Source organism: Rissa tridactyla, chromosome 2, assembly GCF_028500815.1.
Source record: "Rissa tridactyla isolate bRisTri1 chromosome 2, bRisTri1.patW.cur.20221130, whole genome shotgun sequence".
In the NCBI taxonomy this organism is placed as follows: Eukaryota; Metazoa; Chordata; class Aves; order Charadriiformes; family Laridae; genus Rissa; species Rissa tridactyla.
The window spans coordinates 93,374,848-93,402,186 of record NC_071467.1 but is presented as its reverse complement, the minus strand read 5'-3'; the positions used below and the strand labels follow the sequence as shown (position 1 = coordinate 93,402,186).

General features: G+C 43.1%; 1 protein-coding gene across 1 annotated transcript; it reads right to left on the bottom strand.

Annotated features, from left to right (window-relative positions):
* Positions 1-314: 314 nt before the first annotated feature.
* Positions 315-26,848, bottom strand: LY86 (lymphocyte antigen 86). Its single transcript, XM_054190465.1, has 5 exons — positions 26,532-26,848; positions 12,488-12,574; positions 10,107-10,235; positions 2,978-3,030; positions 315-1,056 (listed from the first exon to the last, which is right to left on the bottom strand). The coding sequence occupies exons 1-5, from the start codon at positions 26,650-26,652 to the stop codon at positions 961-963; spliced, it is 486 nt and encodes a 161-aa protein (XP_054046440.1). The 5' UTR covers positions 26,653-26,848; the 3' UTR covers positions 315-960.
* Between the last annotated feature and the right edge of the window lie 491 nt (positions 26,849-27,339).

Genomic DNA, 27,339 nt, shown 5'->3' with positions numbered 1-27,339 from the left:
CTTATCTACCCACCCATCAGCTATGCCAGGTGCAAAGGCTCCTGGAATGAGAGGGTTTGGGGATGTGCCGCACCTGGAAGTGTAATTTGTGTTTACTTCTCCTGGGGCTTTGTGCTCAAAGCAAGGAACAGTTTGTCCTCTGCTAACATAAAATGTGTGTCAACATGACTGATATTTCATATTAAACAAAAGTGCTCATTTAACTTGCTTCCCTTAGTCTTCTTTCCCCTCCCTTTCCCCCTCACTTTAAGCTTTGGAAAGATGCTAGAATTGTGAGGAAAAATGAGAAGGAAAAAAAAAATCAAAAATCCTTTCATTATGAATTTATTGAGAAGCAAGAAGAGCCTATAGCTTAGTTACAGAACGATTCACATATCACTTCAAAGACATTAAGGAACAGTAAATTCCAGGTAGACTCCAGAAGACCTGAGTGATCTGAATCCAGTGACAGGGCATGGATCACTAAAAAAAGGCACGTTCATTCTATTTGGTCTTAGTTCCGTGGTTATAACAAAATCTATGCTAGTGGAGGCTCCAGATAAGCCCCAGGGAAGACTGAAAATTTTGAGTGCTGTAACTGCATAATATATGATACATATGAAAGTCATCTTTAGGCTGTGTTAGAAGTGGATACCTCCATAATTTACTGCAAAGAAATGTTTAGGCTCTCGCCTGTTCTGCCTCATGCTATTTTCATCCTAAAATGAGAACGTTGGTATCAGATGCTTTCTACTTGCAGCTGTATATATTAGAAGTAAAAAGTGGGCTACAGTGTGCATTTAGAGATAAAATTACCACTAGAGGGTCTAGTGACTTCTTGAAAATAGTGGATTATAAAGAGGAATAGCATCAGAACCACCATGTGGGGATTATTTCCTTCAGAATCATTGTAGCATGCAAGCAGCTCACTTGGCTTGAATAGCTTTGGTAGTATGTAGCTTTTAGGAAACTGTTTTGTTGCTAATAATATTCTAAATAATTTTTCACGGTAAAATCAGCACAAGCAACGGTGACGTGGTCTTCATTAGTCAACCTTGCTGCAATAGTGTAATCTCCCTGTATGAGACAAACACAAAGCAAGAGATTAGCCCATCAGTAGCGTATAACTGCTTCTGTTTCTATGAGAGAGTCCTCCTAGAAATAGAATAACGCTTTTCCCGTCAAGTTCCTGCAAAACCTTTCCTGTCCAAATGCGATTCAGAACTGGTAAAGGACTTGCCTGTATCTTCTGCCAAAACACTCTCATCAGGGATATCAATGCTGACAGCACAAGTTCAAAATTAAAACAGTGCAAGGGGAACAAAATGTTTTGGTGGATAAAAATTCCTTTCAAATATATATAACTTCTCATGTTTCTTATGAGCAAGCACAGTATGGCCTGTGCTGTTTAGTAACTGGAAGGGGAAGAGGTGCTCAGTTGTCTGGCACTTGTCTTCCTTGGATCTTGTTGTTCAGTGTGTACACTGTTATTGATGAAAACTCTAAGAGAGCACCTTGAGGGATGTGTGTGACTCAATCTGTGATGAATACCTATATAGTAAAACAAGGGGTAGTTTAATTTCAAATTGTGTAGTTAAAACTACTAATAATTCAGGCTTTGGGGAGAACTTGTATTGTTGCAGTGCAAAAAATCTCAACCTTAAAGAAACCATGGCTCCTTTCTATTGGTGAAAACTGTTCTCTCCAGACACTTGGAGGGAGAAGCACTGGGCAGGGGAGGTGACAAGGCTCATTTAACAGATTTGGAGGAAGAGGTGCACTAGATATCGTTCACTCTAGGTTGGTGGCACTGTGGTATTTACTTCTGGGTTTTTCTGGAGTGTGGCGGGGAGCAAAACCTAGGGTAGGAGAGCTTGGCAGCAGTGGCCTCCTGGCTTTGAACCATAGAAAGATCCTGCCCTGCTCATAACTCTAATGGTAGTGGAATAGAAGGAGGCGCAGCTAGAATGAGTCAGGCTTCTTGGCATTTGTGTTTTTACCATGGGATTTCTACAGCAGTAACTGGCCTGTGTCCTCACAGAGAGGTTCAAGTTAAGTGTAACATCCAAATATAGAGAGGCCCAATGGCAACATGCTCATGAGAATACAGCCTTGTTGTAACTGCTGTGCAGACTGCGCAAATGTCCTTCAGGCTGCTCAGATGAGTCTGTTCTTTGTAATGAGATGATGATGATTGCTGCATGGAATAATGCCATCCTTCCATGCCAGCAATAAGGAGCTATTTGCCTGATTGATTAATTAACAAAGAAAGCTTCCTATTCCCTTTCTCACAAGCATATTAATTCTTCAAAAGCTTATAGTTTCATTCATAGAAGGGCGTTTATAATAACTTGTTTCCATTGCTCGTTGGTGATTAGATTTTTTTTTTCCCCTCCTCCACAATAATTGTTTTGCTCACGGGTAAAAACTCTTAAGAGGATTGTGAACAGTCTTAGAATTTCTGAGTCCAAATTCAGCTAATTTGCCCAGAACTGGAGTTTTACTGGTCTGTGTGGATGTTCCTGGGGCTTCTTCTTGGTCTAAAGACCTATTATTCAGTTTGTCTAGAGCCTTTGCTACAGAAGTGTCCTCAGTATGTTAGTAAAGCTGCTTCTGGAGCAGGATGCTCACTGATATGAGCTTGGGCACTCCACTGCGAGAGAACAAAAGGTGTCGCTCAACACAGCATCTCTAGGCATAGCCTTTAGGGAAGCAGGCTGGTAAGGGTGGGATAACAGCCTGCATAAGGGGGCCTAGCTCCCTGTGTGAAAACCTATCTGCTATCCTAAGAAAACCTGTCTATCTCTAGATAATAGTGGCTTTCTAATGCTTTAAGGAAAGACTTAATTTCATATTGAAAAGTATATGTAAACACTGTCACATCCAGTGTACCAGCTGAGGGAAGCTTGGAATATGCTGATGTGATTGCTGGTAGTCTGCTGACCATACCTCATCCAGAAAGCCCTTCTGCTTGGGAGCACAACTGTGGCCAACTTACCTGTGGGATTTCTTTGATTCCCAGTGTGACTGGTCCCTCATAGTAGAGGTGTTCTGAAAAGGAAAAATGGTGACGGGTGGTTAGACATGCAGCACACGAAGGAAACAAGCAGCCGCTCGTAGATGCTTTTTTGTAATAACACTTCAAAGTGCTTCAGTGACAAGTGTTATGGAACTGCAAAGTGCTCCATACACAGTCGTGCAACAGCCCTCCTGAGAGAAATGTCAGGATGTGTACTGCCTTATGGGGAAAGCAGGGCAGAGCCGGGGCTCAAGGTGGACCTGCAGTCCCTGTCAGAGTGGAGGTGTGGGAGCGTTGCTTTGCACAACCAGCAGGGTGTTCTATGTCAGCATGCATCCTGCAAATGGGGAAATGGAAGGGGGATTGCCAGACACAAGCCCTTTAGCATGATTTATTAAACACCTGCAATAGTTGAGCTGTACTGTTTTGGTGACTGAGGAAAAACCAACCTGAGTTGAGTACTTCTGACTGCTTGCTGAACATGACCTTAAGGTAATAAGAGCGTGTCTCTCTCGCCACTGAGGGAGCATTCACCAAGAAGTTCACGATGTGCTGAAGCCATCACAAGTTGTATTGGTGACTGGAATAGAGCTGAGGAGTTCCACCTTCCAGTTCTGATCTCCCTAATTGCAAGGCATGCTTACTTTTTGCTGCTGAAGAAAGGGCAACTTTGGCATTAATGGACAGAATTAGCAAGCTGTTCTGCAGTTCCTCCTACTTTTTTATAGCTTACTGGGCCAAACTGTGCAGACTTGACTGAAAATAAAACTTGTGGATGTTTTGGTATTTCAGAATTTCTTTCACAACTTGCCCTCCACAAGTTGTGGAAAAGTCTAAGAACTGTTTAAAGATTCTCTTTTGTAGGTGTCATGAAATATTCTTTACTTTGACAGTGACAGAGGAGTAAGTGTTTCATCATATTTATATGAGTCTGTGCTGGTATCTTGATGCTTGTCACTTCTAAAGAGTTGTTTTAGCCCAGTCTCCCTGTGCTGTTTTAAACTGTTTATTGTGAAAGGTTGGGCAAAAGGTTTGTAACACGTTTATGTCGTATGGTCCATCTCACCATGCAGTAGGTATCTGACTTGGAAAAGAGTCCACAGAAAGTCTTCCCCAGACATTCTGTGAAATGTTAGTCAATGCCTTGTAACAAGCTTATATGAAAGAATCATGACTATAAGGGAAACTAGGAAAAGAGTAGAAGAAACCTGAGACACCACCAATTTTCAAAACCTTTGCATTAATAAAGAGTTTGTTAAACATAATGCCCTGATGATCCTGGGAGGTGGAGAAGATGCAGAGCTTCTCAGTGTTGCCCTGAAAAAAACCTAATACCAAGACAGAGAATAGAATAAGTATGTTTTGGCTTGTCACAATCAACTATGCTGCAGCACTCATGCTCTACTTATTCCCCTCTGCGTCCCTGATTACTTCATCTGGAGACCAAGAAGTCTTTTCCTTTTCAAAGAGCAGTCACCATCACTGCTTGCTTCTGTGCATGAAGCAAGAGCTCTGAAGTCTGACACATCTCTGCTGCAGAGAGTGGTGACTCAAGAACTTTAAAAATACAGTACAGCCCACTTCTCAGTTCACAACTTCACTAGAGTCTAAATGGGAGTTAAAGGCACTGCAGGCTGCATGGCTTAGGTGATGAGTGACTCCCTTGGGACTTGAGATGTGTGTGTTGATGTGTGCTAAGCCATATTGTGAGCTGCCCCCTCAGGGTGGTGTGGACCATGCAATGGCGTGGCTTGTGGTTTGTGTGTCCTTTTGTTCAGTAGAGAGCCTTGTTTGACTGTCTCTCCTTCTGTCATCTCTGAGCCTAGCAAATCTTGCATGGCAGCAGAGCAGAGTGGAGAGGAAACTGGGTTGTGAACAATCACCCATCCCTGAAGTCCTTCTCCACAGGGACGTGGAAACTCCTCTTGGATCATGTGGCTCATGAGGGTCTCACCTAGGCTGTTGGAAAGCCACACAGAATCTAAATATACATATGCAGCATTCAAGCTCTGCAAAGCCTATATTTTAAAATGAAGTGGGAGTCATCAGGCCATAAATTTGCTTCTGAAATGATGGCAATGCTAATCTATCCTTCAGTGTAGGTAGAAGTTATTCCCCCCCCACACACACACTTTGCTGTGACAAAGCAATGATTACATTGGAGCTAGATGAATGCAGTGTTAGGGTTCTGTCTCAGCCCTCTCTGAGAAGTTTTGCATGATTGCTCTGATGTGTGGTAGCTATGCCTTTGCTTGGTAATCAATGGAGCCACTCTTATGGGCTGTGCTATCTTTTAGGGAGCCTCCAACCGTGGAGCTAGGTGCTGTTTGTCTAGTTTGAGGTCCACATTTACTGCTCTATGCTTCAACACTGCCCTTATTTAGCTTTTTCTAATTAGGGGTCTTGCAGTGGTTCACAATTATTGATTATATGGAGCTACAGGAGAGAGTCCAGTGAAGGGCAAGTGATATGATTAAGGGACTGAAACACTTCTCCAATGATGGAGAGGCTGGGGGAGCTGGGACAGTTTACCCTAGAGAACAGAAAGATTGGGTGAGAGCTCATCAATAGTCACAAATACCTGAAAGGAGGGTGTAAAGAACAAGGAGCCAGACTCTTTCCAGTGGTGCCTGGTGACAGGACAAGAGGCAGTGGACACAAACTGAAATACAGGAGGTTTCTCCTGAACATCAGGAAAGACTTTTTTTTTCTGTGAAGGGGACTGAGCACTGGCAGAGGTTACTCAGAGGTGGTGGAGTCTCTATCCTTAGATATATTCAAAAACCATGCCTGGACATGGTCCTGGGCAACCAGCTATAGGTGTCCCTGCTTGACTAGGTGGGAGTTGGACTAACTGACCTTCAGAGGTCCTTTCCAATCTCAACCATCCTGTGGTTCTGTAACCAGGCCTCTACAAAACTCTTGTGACCTTCCTTGCTTCAGTGATGGGGGGAATGGAAGGACTATGCCGCTTTGAAAGTATGTCCTGATAGGAAAGCAAGGGCAGCTTTTATTTTCAGCTAGTTGAGACCTGCCAGGAAATAATGTGGATACGTAGATCTGCTGAATTTTACCGTATGTATTCACTTTGGACCATGGCAACCTCTTCTGTGCCTATGCTGGCTATATCAGGCTTTTCAAAGCCCATTCAATGTTCCTCTCACATGAGGATCTGCTGTAATTCCAGAAGTGTAAGCATCCTCCAAGGCTTTAAGAGCTGTAGTTTATCACAGCATTCTTCATATACCCATACATTTTTCTCCATATATTCATACATTTTTACATTCCTCCGTTGAAAGAGGATGAACACATCTGCTGCAGTAAGTGTAACTGTCACAAACACTGAGCCTAGCTCATTGAAAGAATTCTGTGGTCTTTTTAGAGCAAGCCCAGATGTAGTTGCAAAAAATGTATGAACATTGGGAACAGCATAAATCATGAGCGTATTTTTCCAGTTAAAAATTCCCCTGTGTTTTTATTTGTCTGCTGGTAAGTTACAGTATATGTCAAGCATGCCATCACCAGTGATTGGCTTTCAGTCCACCTTCTGTTTTCAGCCCATTTCCTTAAAAACTTAACTGAAGGTGATTTCTGTAGAGCACCCTGGAAAACATTTCTAATGTACCACTGATTCAAGGTAACATCATTGTATTTGTTGTAGCAGCTTTCCCCTGTTGTTTCTACCAAAAGTAACTTAGTCCTTTCCCCTGCTGACAAGCAGGCCTCTAGTAGCTTCCAGCCTGAAGCAGAGCTTTCCAATGTGTAAGAACTTCCGGAGGATTACTTCAAGTTACTAGTTATCATTTATCGTGAAGATGCCTCTCATTCCTGACAAAACACCTATAATGAAATTCTCACTCATCTTTCTCAAATCTTCCTTGCACTGAAAATCTTTAAGCGTTCTCACACTCCTATACTATATAAAGGCCCTGTACATCTGCACCCACCTCTTCCTTTTTCTGTTTTAAATCTTTTTAGAACTGAAATGCTCTGTGTTGGAGTTCTTCTAGGACACGATCTTGCATCCGTGCAACTGACAAACAACTTCCGTGAGTTTCAGGGATGCAGGGATGATCCAAATAACTGCCAGCTATAGATGTATAGTTGAGTCAGAAAAATGTACATAAATACATAGCTAGTTGAGAAACCTACACTTTCTTTAGTGGGGAGGAAAAAGCGAGATGAAGGGGCTAAGCGAGGTGACATTGTATATCAGCCCAAAGACCTAGCTTTGTGGTGTAGCTGCTTTCTCAGAAACATGTACCTAAAATCTCAGTGTGATACCCAGTTCTGTAATTCATGTTATGTTCTCTACTTTTAGTCACAAATACTATTTTAGAAACTTGCTCACTGTAACACCTGCTGAGAGAGGCAATAATGTAAAGAATGGAGGTCTGAAGTAAGGCAGGGTTTTCCTCTATGGTTTGGGAGCGTGCACAAGGAATCACGCAAGTGCTCTGATGGTGCCTTTATCAGAAAGAAAACTTGCAGAGGATGCAACTGTCTTTTGTCAGTAAACTTTGTTTAAGCCTGCAAGTTGTGGTTGGCACATTGCTAAGTATTACCCTGGTAGGTTGTCTTCTCTGATTTTAGTGATTGCATTGGGCAATCTCTTATGTAACTTTTTTTTGGTGCTTTTTTTTTTCTTTGAGGAAATGGAGAATAACCAGCACTTTCTATCAAAAAAAGAGGAAGAGCTGAGTTCATGTTATGCCACAAAGAATTTAGCAATTTTGTTGTTATTGTTCTTAAATGGACAATGGCCCATTTCCTTGTAACCTTTGAGCTAACAACTTCACAACAGGCGTATAGCTCGAAGAAAAACATCTTGGAATTCTATTTAGGAGTCCCAGTGAGCAGTGCCAGATGCGACGTTTGCTTGACATAAATAGTAAATACTATATGATTATGATGAACATGAAACCTGCAGCTATATTAAGTCTCCTAAAATATTTACAGACATGGCAAAACTGTAGTGTTACAGGAGAGCAAAGAAAAATAAAATAACCCCAAACACCCACGACTTAGCTACATCCAACTTCTATAATTCTCTTTTCCTTGTAACTTCTGCTCTGTTTATCCACATAAGTGAGTGGACCAACAAAGCCTGTAGCAGAACTACATTCTGTGTCATTTTGGGAGGAGGAGAAACAGGCAATTTTTGGCATCCTCGTGGAAGGTAAGCAAATTCTGTGTGGAACTATATTTAAACTTGGGTCAGGTCTGGCCAGTTGTTGGAAATATTGCCTGTACAACAGGGGAAAAGAGTCTCTGCATGAAAAGCTCCCATTGAAAGGGCTACCTGCTCCTCTGCATCTTTGCTAGGGTGTGTACTTGGCCATTCACAATGTTGTCCTTTCCGCATAGGTATTCAGTCAGAATTAAAGCTGTGCTAATACAGTAAGCTATGGCTGTGCCGAACTGCCTCAAATTTGTCTTCAGCTCAATTCTGTGCCTTAAAACAAGGGTTAGAATCAAATGTCAACTAATTAAGAAATACCATATTTTCAGTTTGAACCTTAGTCTGAGAAAGTTTGCTTCTATCCCACTGTGACTTAATTGCTAAATAAAAAACTGCTACTGAACGAGAGTGTGTGTATTAAAAAGTGTGTGGTAGAGGTCCTTGCACTAACTTAGGGATGCTTCTAAATGAAGATATATAGTATTATTTAAACAACTAACTATGGTTTTATATCATAATGTATTTCAATTAGTAGAAACAATCACCTGTCAGTTTAAGATTAAGGGACTTGTAAACCCCAGGAGGTTTTGGCTTTGTAGCTTTATGTGTGAATAGCAGTTTGTGCTCAGCTCAGGACTGGCTCTGCTTCTCCTTAATGTATTCTCTAAAGGATGTTATTTAGTACTTCATCGGAATAAGACAGTTTTTCAGTAGGTCTGTGGGTGGTTCCCCCCCCCCACCCCCTTGTAATTCAATACACAATTGAAGAAACCTCTGAATTTAATTTTTTTTTGTTTCTCTGGCTTACAGGATTTACATAATTGGTTGCTCATGCAGCATTTCTCTATTACTCTTTGTGATATTTCTATGCTGTGTGAAATGTCTTAGTAATTTTCCAGGACCTGTCTTAGCAGTAGTGCTTGCTGTGCATGGTCTTTAAACTCATAGCCCTTGCACATGAATTATTGCAGCGTTATCAGGATGGAGATGCAAGTGAATGGAAGGAAAGCAGAGCTTCTGAAACTAACTGGGGTGCTCTGACAACTCTGAAACTTCCCTGCAGCTCTACCTGCTTATTTTAAAATCAGCCTAAAGAGACGATCATGATGTAAGAGGGACTTTAAAATAACCATTTAAGATACATGGGTATTACAGTCCAGAGGCATGACCGTAGCTCTTCCAGATACGTGCCATGGCTAGCTTTGCACTACCTGGCCTGTGTTGTGGCAGAAGGGACTTTGAGGTGCCCAGGCTCACCTGGGACCAAAGATGCCTGCTTTCTGGGGACAACTAACACCACTGTAAACCGACTAGTGCAAGTTTACACCAGTTGGCAGTTTGACTGACATGAACTGAAGTCATCTGACATGCTACACAGGCATGCGTTGAGCAGAAACAAGATGCAAACCATAGATGGTGTCAAATAGTACCTTGGTCCCAATATCCTTCTTTAATTCCTCTTAAAGTGAGGTAGGAACTGCTTTTAAGGACAGGAAGTGCTACTTGCTTAACAGTGAAGAACATGTTCTGAACGGCCTGTTTGTTTGCTCAGCCATTTCTTTTACAGAACTGGCCTTTATTTTTGTCATACTTCTTGCTCACATGACAACCATGTGGCTATAAATAGGGTTTATGAACCTCTCTGCTGTTGCATGGGGTCACATTACCACAGTTATTTTTTATGGACTTGAAATCCCATGTGTGTGCAATATTCTGTGATTAAAAGCAAAGCAAGCAAACAGGTTAGGGGAAAAAGCAGGCTCTGAAATTAAAACGTCCCTGTCCTACTGTGTTTCTGTCATCCATTAACATGCTGTTGAAGTAAACAGAACATTACGATGTATTGGTGCATTCAACAGCACAGTGGGTGCATCCTGCTTGGAGTATTCAGGAGCCATCAAACACTCAGAGTGCTACCTAAATTACCTCCTTTCTTCTTTCCGCAGAAAACAAGCTTAGAATGACCTGGCTCGCAAAGCGTCTCTGAGTAGGTTAAGACGGTCTTCCCATTTATGATCAGGTCAACCTTGAGGTATAGTTCCTTGATGTTGTGTCCTACACACAAAACAGAAGGAGACGTCAGAGAAAGTGCAAGGGTAAACAGATTTATTACTTTATTTTTTAAAAGATTTCATTTTTTCCCCTGCTGCTAAGGCCATTGAATGTTTTTTCTTCATTGAGAACTCCTGATGCATAGAAATCCATGTTTCAGGAACAAGTCTCTAGCATATATCTTTATTGGTAAATAAACTATGTCCATGACCATTCTCTAACTCCAAAGTCAACTGGCATAGTAAATCTTGTGTCCATACACTTAAACTCTTTCTTCCCTACTGTGTCTAGCATAGAGACCGTATCCAGTGGGTCCCTGGGAGCAGCCTGTGGCCTGTACCTGCTGCCTGGGAAAATGGTAGCTGGCCTGAGCCAAACCTGTGCCAAGGGCCAGCATAGCAGCTTGGCAGCACTGGGAGGTTGCCTGCTTGTGCATGGCTTGCTTGCCACTGCCATACACCAGTGAGGCTACCAGATGTAGAGGGAGGTCCTGTACTCTGTGTTGGTGGAAAAGTAATGTGATTTTGCAGGCTTGTTTAACTTTACAGCCACCTGAAAACTGATGCTCCCCAGGCAAAAGGGCAGCATGTCTCACAAGAGGGAGAACTTCTGGATGCAAGGAAGCATTCCCAAGTGTTAAGAGACACTTGGCTCACAAACTTATTTTCAGCACCAGGGGCATACAGCAGCACTCTCATATCTATGCTCTAGTAGCAGAGGTTCTAGGTGAGCTTGGGGCTAACAGGGTTGCAAGAAGGTGGCTTTCCTGTGCAAGGATCACAAAGCAAGCCATGGCTAATATTAACTTGTGCACCCAGCCCATTAGCTCAAATGTAGTTCTGCTTTTAACCTTGTATTGATGATCAGTCAAGTGCTGAAGGGTATAATAGGCTCTACAGAGGGACCTGGGCAGGCTGGATCGATGGGCCAAGGCCAACTGTATGAGGTTTAATAAGGCCAAGTGCCGGGTCCTGCATTTCGGTCACAACAACCCCAAGCAACGCTACAGGCTTGGGGAAGAGTGGCTGGAAAGCTGTCCGACAGAAAAGGACCTGGGGGTGGACGGCCAGCTTAACATGAGCCAGCAGTGTGCCCAGGTGGCCAAGAAGGCCAACAGCATTCTGGCTTGTATCAGGAATAGCGTGGCCAGTAGGAGCAGGGAAGTGATGGTGCCTCTGTACTCGGCACTGGTGAGGCCTCACCTCGAGTACTGTGTTCAGTTTTGGGCCCCTCTGTACAAGAGGGACATTGAAGTGCTGGATCGTGCCCAGAGGAGAGCTACCAGGCTGGTGAGGGGTCTGGAGACCAGGTCATATGAGGAGAGGCTGAGGGAGCTGGGCATGTTTAGCTTGGAGAAGAGGAGGCTGAGGGGAGACCTCATTGCCCTCTACAACTACCTGAAAGGAGGTTGTAGAGAGGTGGGTGTTGGCCTCTTCTCCCAAGTAAATAATGACAGGACCAGAGGAAATGGTCTGAAGTTGCGGCAGGGGAGGTCTAGATTAGATATTAGGAAGAATTGCTTTACTGAAAGAGTGGTCAGGCACTGGAACAGCCTGCCCAGGGAGGTGGTTGAGTCACCATCCCTAGAGGTGTTTAAGAAACGTCTAGATGTGGCACTTCAGGGCATGCTCTAGTGGCAGAGATTGTAGGTTGTTTGGTTGGACTCGATGATATTAAGGGTCCTTTTCCAACTATGAAGATTCTGTGATTCTGTGAATTTCAGCTAGCACGGGTGGTGAGCTGATGGCATGGCTGTTGCCTCAAGCTAGCACTTCCCCAGAATTTCCCTAGCATGCTTCTCTTGCATGCGCAGGAGGGGCAAAGAGGTGCCCCCCGCCTTGGTCTGTGGGGAGTCCCTTCAGTTTCCTACCTGCAAGGGTCAGCCTTGGCAATTTGCTGAGCACTGCTGGTGCTGACACAAGAGTGTGGGTGCTGTAGCTGTCTCATTCAACAAGACTTGCCCCAGAAGACTTGGCTGTGAAGGCAAGCTCTAGAGCAGCCCTCACCTTGGCTATCCGTATGTGCAAAAGAAGGATAGGAAAGGAATGGGGGCTGAGGGCTGATACAACCTGCATAGTCTGAGGCTGAGCTGATGACAGAACTGACATTTCTGTAGCCCCGTGTAAGTTTTGAAACTTCTCAGAAACAAAGCCCATTCATCTTTTATAGTAGATTGTCACCCTTGCTTACTACTTAATACCAGCACTTGCACATGAATTACCTGTTATGGTGTGAGAAAATAGCAATTCACTTACTTAGGACCATCGCAGCTCTGATGTTAAAGGTGTGGGTTGTGACATCAGCACAATGGTCAATGCTGAAAGCAAAATCTTGCTTGGGATCTGTTTGGAGATAGAAAGCAGTGGGTAACAAGTTGTAGTTTTAATGAGACACTGCATAAAGAGAATAATAAAATATAGAAGTGTTATAAAAACCAGATTCTGTACTCCTTAAAACTTCTTCAAGATGTGCTCAAAGCTCTTGTACCTTTGGATTAATAGTTACTTTTTTCTGTCCATTCTGACACTTCAGTATGAAACACATTCAGATGATGCCCATATGTGGCTAAAACCTACTGTGTTGGGAAAATGAGCCAAGTTCAGGGAAAGCAAGTTCCCCATGGTGGTGGATAGTCAATACTCTTTCAACAGTGAAGTCTTAGCATAGCTGCTCTTCCCAGGCTCTGCGCCTTGCCATTCCTTCCTCAGCACTGATTGGTTAGGATGACGTTTTTAATTCATTTGTATCGCAAGATGGCTTGGCAAGGCTGATTGGGAACCTGAATCCTGAAGTGGGACGAAAAGTCCAAAAATGAAAACAAAATTCCGTAACTGAGATCCTGCAATATTTCATGCTGGGTCCACCATCATATGTTTCTAACCCAGGAAATATTCCATGTTTCTCCCTTTCTGGGAGACTGTAGCAGAGCTGAGGTCAAAGGGAGCCCTACAGCTGATGACTAACATGACTGTGGCTCTTACCAGTTCCTACAGTACCACTTTCTCTGCATCAAGCTCCAAAACTCTTGTACAAACATAATTACTTCCACCTTCTTTCTTGCTAGCCTTCATGAGACTCTGCTGTGCCTGAAGGCTTGCCAATGTGTCACTCCGGCGACAGCCGGCAGCAACAACTGACAGCTCAGCTGCCACAAGCAACAGCATGTGCAAGTGTTTTCCAGAGCTGTGGCTGGAGGTGAAAGATTTGGCCAGTTTGGAAGCATATCACCTTGAGCCTCAAGACTTGCTTTAGGCATAGGTTTGTCCCTCATGGTGGCTTTCCAGCCAGCCTGCACATCCACCTTCCTCCTCTGTGGAAACAACAGAAGCAACTGCAGTATGTGCAGAAGCAGCCGTAGGCTCTCCAGTTTAGAGAGCTGGTGGTGACAAAATACAGACATGGGAACTGAATTCTGTTTCTCAGTTATTGTTGCTTGAGGTAATCTTCTCGCTGAATTGAAAATAGTGGATTGGGAGAATTTTCCTTTGATGCTGTGGTGAAACTGGAGTCATAAGTGTCCTCTGTGAGGCTGAGCTAGCATCTTCATAGTCTGACCCTATTTTTGTAGCATTGCCCCACAGCTGTAGCAGCTGGCAGGGAGCAAGCCTGAGTGACCAAAGCGCAATTACTTAGAGGGGAGCATGAAATGAGTGAAAGTGCTGGGAGAAGCTGGGGTCTGTAACTAAGACAGGGTCTGCAAGCACATGGATTGTCAGCGTGGTCCAAAAGGAGCTCCTGAGTTCTGGTAAATTAAAACAACTGTTTAAAGGAGGGAGATAAGTCACTAGTATTTCCCACAGCTTTGTGTCCCTTGCTGGATTTTGTCTTCCACACCACTAAAACAGCCTCTGCAGTTGCATGATCTGCTTGGGACAAAAAGTTAGTACCTGGAGTTGTTTATCAGCTCGAGTGTGACAGGAGTCAGAGGGCTGTCTTTCCTCCCTTTCCATATTCCTGTCAGTTCTCACTTTGTTATTGCAGCTTCAGAAGCTGTTGCAATCCGGTAGGAGAGCAGTTTCCTGCTCCAGCCGGAAAATGTGTCAAACTTCTCTTTTCTCCGGGACCGTTATGCCTGCTTCCCCTCTGGGCTCTGCCGCCTCTCAGGGCTTGGTTTCCTCTTTCCTCTGGACTCCTGCAAGAGCCCCTCTCGTTTCTGTTTTGTGTGCGGTGCAATGATAAGGTTCAGGAAGCAGCTGCTCAGATTCAGAGCAACTTGGGCGCTGATGCCTACAAACAGTGCTGGTTGTCAAATGACTGAAATTGTCGGCTCTGTAATTTCCAGAGGGAGCTATGGTTAAAAATGGCACTGCAACACGTATGATGCTCTTCTCTTTTCAAAGAGGCTAGGCTTTGCTTTAGTCAACATAATAAATCATGGTATTAGGGCTAGAAGTTGAATTTTTAGGTCAAAATTTCTCATCAATAACTGTCTGGATGGAAAGGGGATGTTCATGAAACCAAGCTTCCCTGGAAAGCATGGGCTTCTTACAATGAACCTGACCTCAGGCTTGTTTTAGTTTGGATGTCTCATGCCTGTTTTGTTTTTTTTTTTTTCTTTTTTGTTTTTCTGTGGGTTGAGCTCTTTTGCCAGATAGCGTATTTCATGGTGCATTGTAGCCATGGGTGTCTCCTGCTGCGCCACTAGTGATGCAGCAATAGGACTCTGGTCTATCCAGAGAAATGTTGTCTGGTCCCCAGAGATGAAGAGAGCATGGAAGCACTCACATGTGATTCCAGCAAAATTTGTGAATTAGAGTGCTTGGCTTTTGTGTTGTTACTCTGTTAGTGAGACATGCAAACTTTTCCACTGGCAAACGAAACCCCAATTAATTTTCTGACCATCTCCCTGTGGAAATTCAGGCTATGACTTTGCAATCTGACATCTTAGGTATTGTGGTGTTCGTGGGGGCCTCCTGCTGGAATCAATTGAAAGGATGGCTGTGTTGCTTAAGCTATGGTGCCAGGGAGTCTGGATTCCAAAACATGTAGGCAGAAAGGTTGCTGCTAAAAGGAAACTAAAGAAAACCAGTCTTTTTTAGCCGTTTGATAAGTGAAGATGTCTGTAGATTCAGCTGTGCACTATGAACTAAGGTAGTGTGCCATACCCCTCTATCTTCAAACATTGAGGAGTCCCTCGTGTGGCAAAGGCAACTCGAGGCAATTGCCATTTTTGTGTTTCATCTCAGATGCACAACTGTGAGTCACTGTGTGTCTCTTATGGAGGTTTAATACTTATTCTCCCTTGTTTGGCTCAATCTGAAGTGAGCTGGTTAGACTGAAAAAAAAAATATACATGTTATGTCTTTCACATGTGCAGAGCAATAACATTTACCGTTAAATCTCTAAAATACGTGGGGCTGCCCTTCAGACTTCTACTTCCCTGCAACATTTCATAGTGCACAGTACTGTATGTTCCCAGACTTCCCTCCACCCACTCCCTTCAATCTGCTCCCTCTTCCATAATTAAAGCTAGAAACTCTTCAACTGGTTGCAGAGTTTTGCTTTTCCAGTTCAGCCTTGATATATTACCAACACTTAGAATGTTGCTGGAAATTTTGCAAACATGTTGAGTTTTAGAAGTTAAAATCTGCTTATTGGGGGAGAAAAAGGGCATTTTTTGTGTGTGTCTATCTAGTGAGAAGGGCTTGGGCTGCAACATAGTTAGACCTAGCATGAAGGTGCCTGGGAGCAGGATTTTGACTGACGTTTCTCTCTAGACAGTTCTGAATATTTCAGGCAGCAGCTCTGAGAAAGAGGCAAGTCTTTGGCTTTTGTAAACAATCAATGCGCTGTAAGATCTCTTAGGCTTGTTATTTGAACTTGATGCTGTGGCTAATGCTGAGCTCTCTCAACTGTATCTAGCGGTGAATCCACAGCTCTTGCTGAAGACTGGCTTCTGCAGTACAATCCTACTTTGAGAGGTAAATTTGGGGTGTACCTGGCATCTTGCCACAGATCACCCCTTACGTGGCATAGTGCCAGCTGAGCCCATGCATCCCACCTTCCATTTCAACCTTATCCAACTTGGCCGAGTGGAGGTTTGTTGCTCTGTTGGCTTGGCATGTGGTTTTCCTTGCATATGACCTGTAGTGGCACCATAGTGCAAGATTTCAGCCTGGCTTACTATAGCAAGGTGCTCACAGCAATGGCTTTGGCTGGGTTTTTCTAGAAGACTGCACAGACATGCATAGTACAGCCTAGAAGCTCAGATAAGTTATTGAACTTTTCTTCCTAGAGTTTCTTGTCCTGCTCTTGTTCTTGTCAGAAGAAGGTTCGTAGGTGAATTAGCCCAGCCATATTTACAGTGGTGTTTCTATGTGACCCTTCTGGCTGCAAGCCTTGTACCTTTGATGGAGATTATTAGAATAGAATAGAATTCCCCAGTAATAGACGGGAACACACTCTCATACCTCGGTTACTGTAGTTGTGGGACCACCAGCTCATGCGCCTGCTGAACATGGGCTTGCACCAAGCCACGGGGCTGTGAGCTAGGCTGTCCTTACACCCCACAGCCTCCTGTGCTCTGGGAGGTGATCTTCATCAGGAAGATGAAGCAGACAGCTGGCAATGATAATGTGTTAACCCACTATGGCTATGTCCCTCAAAGCTTGAGCTGCTACGTGACCAACTGGGCATTACAGAAACTGCATGGCCAGATGGGATGCACCTGTTACGAGAATTTTGCTGGGCTGGTGTGCAACAGCCTCTGTCTTTTATTCTTCTCTCTCCCCTTGCCTGCGCCCCCCCCGGCCCCATCTTGTTAACTATCCTCTACTGGCTTTACTCCCACCTGAATCCGGTCTAAAATCATATTGTTTCCATAGAAGCATAAAAATTAGTGGCATGAGTGAACAGGAGCAGCAAGCAGGCAAGCTTTGCTTGTGAGAGTCCACATCTGTAAGTCTTGCAGTGGTGAGAAGACTCTCTACATTGGTAAACTTTGGGTGTTTCAAAATAACGCTTTTAGGAGCACATAAGCCACAGAATTGAATGGAATGACATAGCTGCACTTGGCTAGGGTCATACAAGGACAGACTAGTGCCAGAGGAGCTGGAAATTAGCACAAGGAAGAAACATATTTAGTAATTACCCAACACTCCTCACCTTCAAAGCTCTTAATAAAATTAAATCATTAGTCCTTACAACATTCAAGGTGATGAAAGGAGAGGGAAAGAATGAGGAACTGTTTGGGATCTCAGACTTTATGTATTCACTCAACATTTTCCCTTTAATGTCTATTTAAATAAATTAACCTGAATGCTCAAGGTTATATTTGACACTGGAATCTACTTATAATAAGGTACTGAGGAAGGAGCATCAGGTGAATTAGCAGCTCTCCAGTTGCGCATCTAGATTTCCTTGAGCACCTTCAGTTTAATGAACTTCCCTTTGGACCTGCCTTCGCTATATGTCACTGCCACATCCAGACATGGCTGGGAGGAGCAGATCGACCCTCTGTTCAGAGGGGAGCAGAATAAATTGTGAGACTCATGTTGGCTGTGTCTAGTTTGTCGTGAGGATGCTTCATCCCAAAAAGCTCACCTTAGATGTGACCACCTCTGGGCTTCTGCCTAGCTCTGAGAGGCACTCTGGCCTCCTTTGCAGAAGTCATGATGCGTTTTATCCCCCGTACCTTTCTGGGTTGCTTAGGCAACATGGAGGTTGAAGGAATAGGTAAGTTTACAGTTCATGTTTCCTTAATGTCCTGGGGGGTACAGACTGTGGGAATTCCCCTTCGCAAACAGCGATAGCAACCTGTGGTCTCTGAGGTTTGCGTAAACCTGAAGCTCTTGAAGATGCCTAATGGAGTGAATAACTCTGCTTCCTTTCTGATAAAACTTACGTGGCTGTAGAGGGAAGCCTGAAGATTTGATCTCAGTATAAACTACAAACTAAAAAAAACCCAGAACACTGCCAAGAGAAACTTAAAACACGGCTTAAAAAAAAAATGTGGTTATGCAATATTTAAATAATTTCTACTTTTCACTCAAGAATGCTGAACACTGGTAATGCAAAGAGCAATTATATACTACTTGGTTAGATTAAGGTATGGGCATTACTGGCCAATGTTTGGAGATAGTTTTGGAACAAGGCGATTCCAGTGTCTTATGAAATTAGCTTAAATAAAAGATGAAGGCTTTTTTCTCTCTGTCTCAAATAAAACTCATTGAGTATAACTGACATCCAAATTTGCAAATATTCAGAAACAGTAACTCAGAAGGCCAGTAGCTTCTCCAAATGTGTTGCTGGGACACTGGCTGCAATAGTAGCAGTGTTTGGGCTGTGAGGCACGGATGTGGGATGGAAGGAGGGCTCAGCCCGTGAGCCAAGGGGTTAAAGTGTGGCAGATGGAGAAGAGAGGAAGAGATTTGCCTGGCACCAGGCTGAGATCATGCAGCTGCCGCCTGCGGCCATGGAGCTGCTGGTGGCCTGGGTGAGAAGCTGTGTGGAAGCCAGCAGGTGTCAGGGGCTCTCTGCAGCTGGAGGGCTGTGTTTGGGGACGAGGGTGTCACCAACATGCATAAAGCAGCCTTGCCAAAGACTTGACCTGAGCCTCCCTGCCTTTTCCTGCCTGAACCACCTTTCTTGACCGCAGGCTTGTTGGAGCTGTTTGCTGGGCCTTGAGGGGAGGTCCAGTGCCTGAAAGTTCATGGAGACTTTCCTTGCTTTTGCCAGCAGTGGTATTTGGAAAGGGGGGTTTCTGTGCTTTGTGTGATATGACAAAGCTTTGTCTAAGCCTGTTTGAGAAGACAAAACTGAAAGATGCCAGCTTTGAGAGATGGCACATACAGATCTGTATTTGATAATACTGATTGTCCTAGTTACCTTGAGAGAAAAAGGGAGGCAGGCTTCAGCTACAGCAGTGTAACAAGAAAATACTGCATTAATTTGGGCCCAGCAGGGAATGTATTAGAGAGAGAAAGTCTTTGTTCTTCTGTTCTGTTGGTGAGAAAACACCACGCACTGCATGAGTAAGATGCATACAGTAACTGCCTGTATTTCCTAATTGGGTCTGTCTCTTCGTGTGCGTTGGGTTTTTTTTTATATCATTCTTTTTACTGCTCTACTTGAGACAGAGATCTCTGGACATCAGTGCTTGCCAGTATGACTGAAGATTCACAACAGACTTTGTGGACTTGTGTCAGAAATAGAACCAAACATTACTATAAACTGCCCTGCTGCTAGACACATGCCATGCTCTGGGATAGCAGGGTTTACTGCTGGTTATACAGAACAGTAATCAGCGGCATATAAATGGGCTAAATGTTCCCATTTTCCCAGGATGGGTTGAAATCCGCTGCAGGAATGTGGCAGTAAGCTATAATTGGAATGGCATGCTCCCTCTGCTGAGGAAACTAGCTGGGTTCCTGCCTGCCTGATCACTGCTGGATCATTTGACAGGAACCATCCATCTTCAGGTGAAGAGGAAACTGGTGCATTGAATTAATTTGTGGTAGCTTTCAAGCTGCTAGCTTTTGGCAACTGGAAGCTCTCCCGAGTCTAAAAGCAGCATCTGGTACAGATCAAAGGTTTTGCATTCAGTACGTGGTGGTTCATTCTGGATGGGGCATTTGGACACCTCGTCTCTGGCCACTGTTCTTCCCTAGTTTTAGGTTGCTATAAGCTTCCTTGAAGCTGGTGCAGTGACACCAATACACAATGATGCTTAAGTCCTTTTTGCATTTTTCTGAGGTGTGTTAATTTTTCTTAGATTATTCTGGTTATTTTTGCGGACTGATGTTAAATTGCTGCAAGAACATGATCTCCTGCCTCTTCTTTCTTTGGTAAACTGTAAGCATTGTAGGGCCCGGAGCTATTTTGAGGCCTTGATGACAGCTCGAGATGAGATGATGTGGCAATGTAAAGAAAGTCTAGCGATGCTTCATGTGCTTACACTGGAGCACTTACGAGCAACTGTGGTTTGCTCTTGCTCCTGACTTTATGCAGTGAATGTGTCTTTTGATAATTTCTACTTTATGTAATACAGGAGCTAATCTCAAATTTTTATCAAACAGTTAATATAGCTGTGACTCACCTGTTTAGTATATTAGCCTGCTCCCTTCATAAAGACTCAAATTCAGCATGCAGCAGCGAATGACAGTTCTGCCTTGCCCACGGTACTTATTGACTGTAATGCGATAAACGGTTTTCTAGGTATGTCTGTCCTATTTGTTTCCAAAGTGGAGAATACGTTTTCCTATGTCTTGCCTTGTGTGCTGTTACCCCTTCTGCTCGAGATACCTTAGTGACTCAGCGGCTACAACAACGAAAGACATGGCAAAAGTCAATAGGTGGAGAACGTGTCTACTAGTTTAGATTTAGCAGCCACAGATAAGCAGGAGGGGCTCTCACATATAAACAACCCTCTTTTGCAGTCCATGATGCAGGACCTTCATTGATTTGGTGAAGAAATGGGCACTGTGACGAAACTTCTGAGAACTAAATTAGATGGGAAAATTTAAAGTGTGGTGGGAAAAGTTCAGCTGAGGTTAATTTTCTCCGCTACTAGTCTCAGTGAAAACATTAATATTGATTTTGCTAAATGGTTCAAAGTCTAGATGCTGAACCTAATGTCTTTGCCAGAGTACCTTGGAGGTATGAAATTGTCTCCTGCTCCTCCTTAGCATTTACATTTTAAAACTTACTAAATACTCTTCCCTCTCTGAAAGAAGAGGTAAAATGAAATCAGAACCACCTTAAGAGGTCACCTAGGAAAAGAAAATTCTAATCCTCTCTAATGAAGCGGAGAATGAAATAGATGAGGTAGTTTTAATAATTCATGGAGGGACCAAAATTTTAAAAGGAGATCTGCATGTGCAGTCATATCTGTGCTGACTTGATTCTGATGATAGCTTCAGTTTGTTAGGAGCTGGTGCCAGAAATATGCATGTCAACATCTGGCCTTCCCCCTGGAATAAGTAAGCTATACCAGATGGGTATAGCAGCAAGGCTATGACACTAAGATGGCTTGGACGAAGCAAATGAACAAAAAGAATGTTTCAAGTGAAATTCTTAAGTTCTTTGACTGTTTGCCCATTAGCCATCTATGCAACAAAAGATCAGAGGGGAGTTGGTGTCGTGTGGCTTTAAATAATTTAGAAGCAGAAGCAATTGCTGGAGACTGCTTGAGGGAAATAAATAAATAATTAAGTCCAAGAGAAGCATCTGGCTCAATCTGTCTGCCAAAAACCCAAAGAATAATGGAAAAAGAACCTTCTTTTACCAAGTGTCTAGAAGAACATTTGCCCTGAAGATGCATGAGGTGAGAATTTTTTGCAGGCTTTTCTTTGCCAGCTGAAGCTATTGGATATGAGTGTGTGGCCAGGGAGGAAAAAGGACTAGTAACATTGGTTAACAGAGAAAACAGAAAGTGATGTGGTGTAAAATTAGTGCTGCGATGATGATTGTTTACAAGTTGGTATTGCTGATTGAGCAAAGATGGATGTTACAGACCTATTTTAAAAAGGAAAATGAGAAATAGTATATTTGATCTCCTAATATGCAGGAGGAAGAGTATGATGGACTGAGTGTGTAAGGAGGACCATAGTAAGACTGAAACTGTTCAGCATGGACACACAAACCATCAGAAAACTGTAATCTAACTAGTCGCTCTGTCTTTACTTTTTCTTTTTTTTTTCTTTTAAGTACTGAAAAGTTCTCTCAAAGCAGAGTTTGACAGGAGAATGTTTATACTGCACTACCTGACCAGAGCATAACTCTGAATAACTAGAATAACCCTGTTGACTTCAAGGAGCCCCTTTAACAGAGATACAAATCTGAACCCACAAATTTAAAGAAAAGCCATACAAATGAGAGTTTCTCTATCTGTAAATGCAATCCACTGCAAGCTCATACTGAAGTGGGCAGTGCTGCTCTCTCCTACTGTACCAATGTAGAGCAGGAAAAACTTTATAGAAATGACCCTGCTTGAAGTGTGACATAGAGCTGTGCAAGCTGTCATGGAGCTCAGTGAACCTAAGTTCAGTTTGACTTTACTCTGTTTAGGAGGAGGCATTGGCATGTAAAAATAATGCTCTAGATGACCAGAGGGCCATGCTTCTTTGCCTAGCAGAAGACATTAATTAAAGCAAATTGTTACCAATATCCCTTAAGATGTTTTATTATTTTTAAATCTGTAGATATGCAGATGTGAAACTTGTAGAGGGTGCAACTGGTTTCATATTTAGGTTCTGGAGGTTGAAATGAATACTGATTGATTGCTCCTTCTCCTGAAACTTCAGCTGATGGCCACTAACCTTGCTTCAAGTGGGGAAAAAAAGAAGAAAAAGGAAAGGAAGTCAGGCATGAATTGGGAAATGTGTTTGGCTGTGATAGTTTAAAAAAAAAAAACAAAACAAGAAAACAAAAAACCCCATGTGGTCTGAACAGTGTTTTATAAGGTCTAGGGAATATTTTTCAAGAGTTCATCTTCAGATGCTATTATTTGACTCTCCTGAAGATCTCCCCGGAACTCCCTGTTATTTACTCCCATGCACAGAAAATAAAAAAAAATAAAAAAAAAATGGTTGATGCTCTCCAGACCCTTTCTAAAAACATGCCTTATCTGTAACCTTTTCTGCACTGTCAAGAAATCTACAGTTTCAAGCACCAGGCAGCTCAGAAATCTCCCAGGTCCTAATCTAAACATAGAGCTTTATTAATCACTGAGCACACTGGTCTGGGTAACACGGGCATTCTGAACCACTGATTTGTTGATGTAGGCTCAACTAATATTTCAAGAAAGAGCTGTAAAAGTAGTTGGGAAATATTTTTTTTATTTGTCTGCAGCAGCAATCACCTGCTTTACCCTATGAAGAGGGCCCCATTTGAACACTACATTGTAAGAATGTTTTCATAGGTAATTAAGACAATTAGGCTTACGTGAATGGTCTAGAAACAGGTGCTGGTAGATGTGTTGAGGAGTTATATTTTGTAGTTTCCAACTCTATTGTGCTTTCGGGTGGATACCTGACACTGGAATCTGCTTGGGGCACTTTGCTACCGTTGCCTTCCTGCCTTTCCCTTCCCAGACAATTGCCTTTTAAAATGTAGCTGGAAAGATCAAAAGTGTTATTACTGTAAAAATCACTGTGAAATTAAAAGGGATAGGAATCAGCCGTTTGTGTAGCAGGTTCTTTTCATGTCTCTGCATAGACTTGCCAATTAGGGTTCTCTTTTCTCAGTCGGAGAGGTTAACCTGTGCTGCTTTTATCTCGGGATCCCTGCCCAGGTTTCTAAAGTGATTTGTGGTCACTTGAGATCTTCCTTAGTTTTTGTCACTTGTTCCTGGGAGGAAGAGTGGCACTGATGGGAAATGTCTTGCTATTTATAGACTGTCTCGGTGTTGTGTCTCCTGTGGTTATATAGAGGAGGCAGCATACTGTCTATTTGCTTTACTTTTAGACCACCCGTCTCTCAGCCCGAGTTTCTCACCATGGACTTGCTGCTGAAAATTTTTGTCTGATTTCTTTTAGATGACTTTTTTTTTTCCCCAAGTGCATTATATTGATCACTAGGGTCTTGTCCTAGCCCTTTCTTTTGATGCATGCCTTGGGGTCCTGGTTACTGAATGTTTAGTCTGATGTGGTTGAGTGGGGATGGGGATCCTTTCTATAGGATCCAGAACATGGAGTGAGGCTGGGGACTTCATTGCGTGCCTGTTTCTTACCCATAATAGATATAGGATGCAGCTAGGGTAAGTGTCTGCAACAGGAAATTGGGACTTGCTCCTGGGTACAGAAGATTGCTACACCTTGTCTGTCTTCACTTATCCACCTAAGCTTCTCCGCTGCATTTTTCATGGTTATATTAGCTTATATTTTTGGCTTTAGTCAAATTTTTACTGCATTATAGGAGAGGATCTGATAAACTGCAACGTAAAAATGAACACTTAGCTCCTTTTTAAACGTTCAGACTGAACTCTATTAATCTGTTGACAGAGGGCATTCAGTTCCAGAAATAAAATTGTGAAGTTCCTCTCTAAAATTCTCTCAGCTTCCTTAAATTTTACTTGATTTAACCCTGATTCAACAATAACATCCTAGAGTTTATAGTAACAACAGTAGAGGTGAAGTCCTGACCTTCTTGAAGCCAACAAGGAATCCTGCACTCCAGATTTCACTCTAGATACCTCACTGTGGCCACTTTATCCCCTAAAATGTGTCATCCTCTGGCATCTTCAGTGGAGCAAGAGGTACCATGGGGATCTCTCAGACTAGAGGAAAATGTGGGGCAGTCTTCCCCTGAAATAACTAAAGAGTATGGGCAGTTGCTTAGCATTGACTCCGTGCTTGCTGACATTACAAAGTTGTCACAAGAAGGTTTGTTGGGAAAGGCTCTTGTCAAACCTAGGCACTAGCATGTCTGTTCCCTCCCAGGTGAGAACAGTTGGTGGGACGCAGCTAAAGAACTGCCCATCTACTTGTGGTTTACAGTGAAATGAAGTGGGAAGAAAGCTTCCCCTCTTCTGAAAAGACGATCAGCACCTTTGGCACGGTTGTCAGCTTGCCACGGTGAGCTCAGTAGGAGCAGTGCCTTCTCTGGAGGGAACGCAGACTAGTGTATTCAGATTTATCCTCCCCACCTGTAGATTTTTGGATTCGGCCCCAAACACCTTATGTTTTTCTGCTTTATGTGAGCTACCAGACTATGAGCTGGGTCAGCAGAGATGCAGCTGGTGCAACCTGGTCTGATGCTACAGGCGTAGTAGCCTCTGGAAAAAGGCAGGGCAGAACATTGTGGCAGCAGCTGTGAGTGTTGCCACAACTGAATCTGCCAGAGCTGTGAGGGAGCAAGGAACTGGACTTCAAACAAGGAATCTGATTTAATTCTTGCAGTGTTTCCACATCTGTGTAATCTTCTCATCTCCCATAACTGTGTCTGGGAGAACAGAAAACTACTCTCAGTGGTGGGACCTGACCTGTGTGATCTCTGGCTTGTGCTTCTCAAGCTGTGAATTTCTCCTGAATGAATGTACCTCTTACCTTTTTGCGTGTGGCAAAACAAAATAAGTGACACACAAGCTCAAAAAAATACATTTTTTTTTTTTTTAGCTAGGCCAGTGGTGTACATAGTAAGAGGCAGTACCTGACTGACAAGTGCACAGCAGATAAATTTCATCATCATTTGAATTGACTCAAACTGTAGCCTATGCCTCTGTGACAAGGCATCTCATGCTATTTGAGACCTGTTGAGGGAACAGAATTAACTTATACAATGAATTCTTACAAGCTTTGGTGTTACCTTTGTTTTAGTATTCGATATCTAATTAAATATTTTCCGAATGCAGTATAGCCATTTATAGTATGTGAAGCCTGGCTTTAGTCTCCTAGGAGCAGGCCAGTAAAGAATAGCATTACAAATATTTATTTACGTCTCTTGTCCCTTTCTGGCTTTATTTTAATGGGTGTGCAAAACCGCATGAAAGCTACAGGGAAGGAAAAGCCCCCCGGGAAAACCTTTGTATCAGGATGAATTGGAAAAACAAACTCTAGGGTGCTCATTTGCTGTGAATCGCTTTTCACATCACGTGCGGAAAATGAATGAGGCGTCTGTGAATCTAATTCCCTTTGTCCCAGTTGTAAAGTGGATCAGCACAATAGGAGAGGCACAAGGCCAGCAAAGCAAGACGTGGAAAGCAGGCACCATTCAGTGAATTCATTTTCAGTCATTCCAATGCCACTTGCTCCTCTCCTCCTCTACAGATTTAAAGAAAAAACAAACCCTACGGTCCCTGGGAAATGCCTCTGTTAAGTGCTGCTGCTGAAGTCTTGCTAAGCACGGTGGCAATAGCAGAGAGCACGAATCCTTCCCACTGTCACGCTGGGTCCCTTGTCACTCCAAGTGGGAGGACAGAAAGCATTTCACCACAGCCTTGCCGCACATTAGGAGAACGGCAGATCAGCGTATTGAAGAGTCTGTGTCATCCCAGGGGTAAAAAAGATAAAGATCTCGGGTATTCCTCTTTTTTAACCTAACGTCAAGATAAAAATCCTAGTAATCTCTTTCACGATGAACTCTATTTTTGACAGTTGTTCATTATTCTGAATTAGGTTACATTATTTCCTCTTTATTATCTTCTATCTAAATACAGTTCGATTCGTGTGTGTGTCAACCAAACTAGCTATATTTGAAAGACTAAAAATATTCTAGCTGCAAAATCCAGTGCTGGCTTGGGATTGTAACCCTATATCTAGGGTTACATTATATACAATATAAGGCCATTATAAGCCCCTCTCACTGCATAAGAACAACTTTGTCGCCCAGCTAAAAGGAAAATGGAAATTTTAAAAATCTCACCACAGCTTTTGTAATGTATTTCCAAGTTGTCCTCTTTGCAGACCGTGTGCGTGGGCCATTCTGTGCTGGCATCCATGTAAAGCAGGACTAAGATGAGAACAAGAACGTTTGATATCTTCATTGTGGTGGTGGTAGTTTGCGGGATTACTTCTCTGTCTCTTGCTAACCCTCTGTGGAGGGAGGTGTTCTTGCCTTTCTCCAAGGGAGACAGGAGACCCTTCGTGCCTGCAGAAGGGTTAAGTGAGCCAATGCAGCCTTAGCTTACCACAGCGTGGTATAAACAAGAGGCTAATCAGAATTGGAGGGTGCTATTTCCGTGTGCTTAGACTTCTGCTTTCTGCTTCAGTTTAAACTAATGACAAATGAGCTAATCACACCTACTCACTGCACGGTGTAGCCCTGCCTCGGTGACGGCTGGAACAATGCAGCGAACTGTTTAGTTTTCCTCTCGCTGCCCGTTTCTTCCCTTGAAGTCGAAGCATTTGGGTTAAGACTTCAGACAGGCATATTTAGCCCTTCTGGCTGCAAAACATTGGAATCCAAATCGCCCCATCTTAATCACGCAAAGTCAGAACAAATTTTGCAAGGTGGACAGTTTGGTTTCTGTGTTCTTCTTAGTAACAAGTCTGCCTGCTAGAGGGAAGGGAGGTGTGTCTGATGAAGCTGGCACCAAATAAGCAAGCCTCGAAACTTTTAGGCACGAATCCTTTCTGCTTGACTATCCTGCGTTTATGTTCATTTTCTTCAATGGTTCTTAGGAATGTACTATTTAACAGTATACCCAACTGGGTAAACCTAGACTTAATTT

Coding starts and splice junctions, on each gene's coding strand:
- LY86 (XM_054190465.1), bottom strand. CDS start 26,652: ATGAAGATATCAAACGTTCTTGTTCTCATCTTAGTCCTGCTTTACATG. Junction 3,031..10,106: donor CTGCGGAAAGAAGAAAGGAG/GTAATTTAGGTA, acceptor TTTCCTTTTCAG/AACACCTCTACTATGAGGGA. Junction 1,057..2,977: donor GAATCAAAGAAATCCCACAG/GTAAGTTGGCCA, acceptor TGTCTCATACAG/GGAGATTACACTATTGCAGC.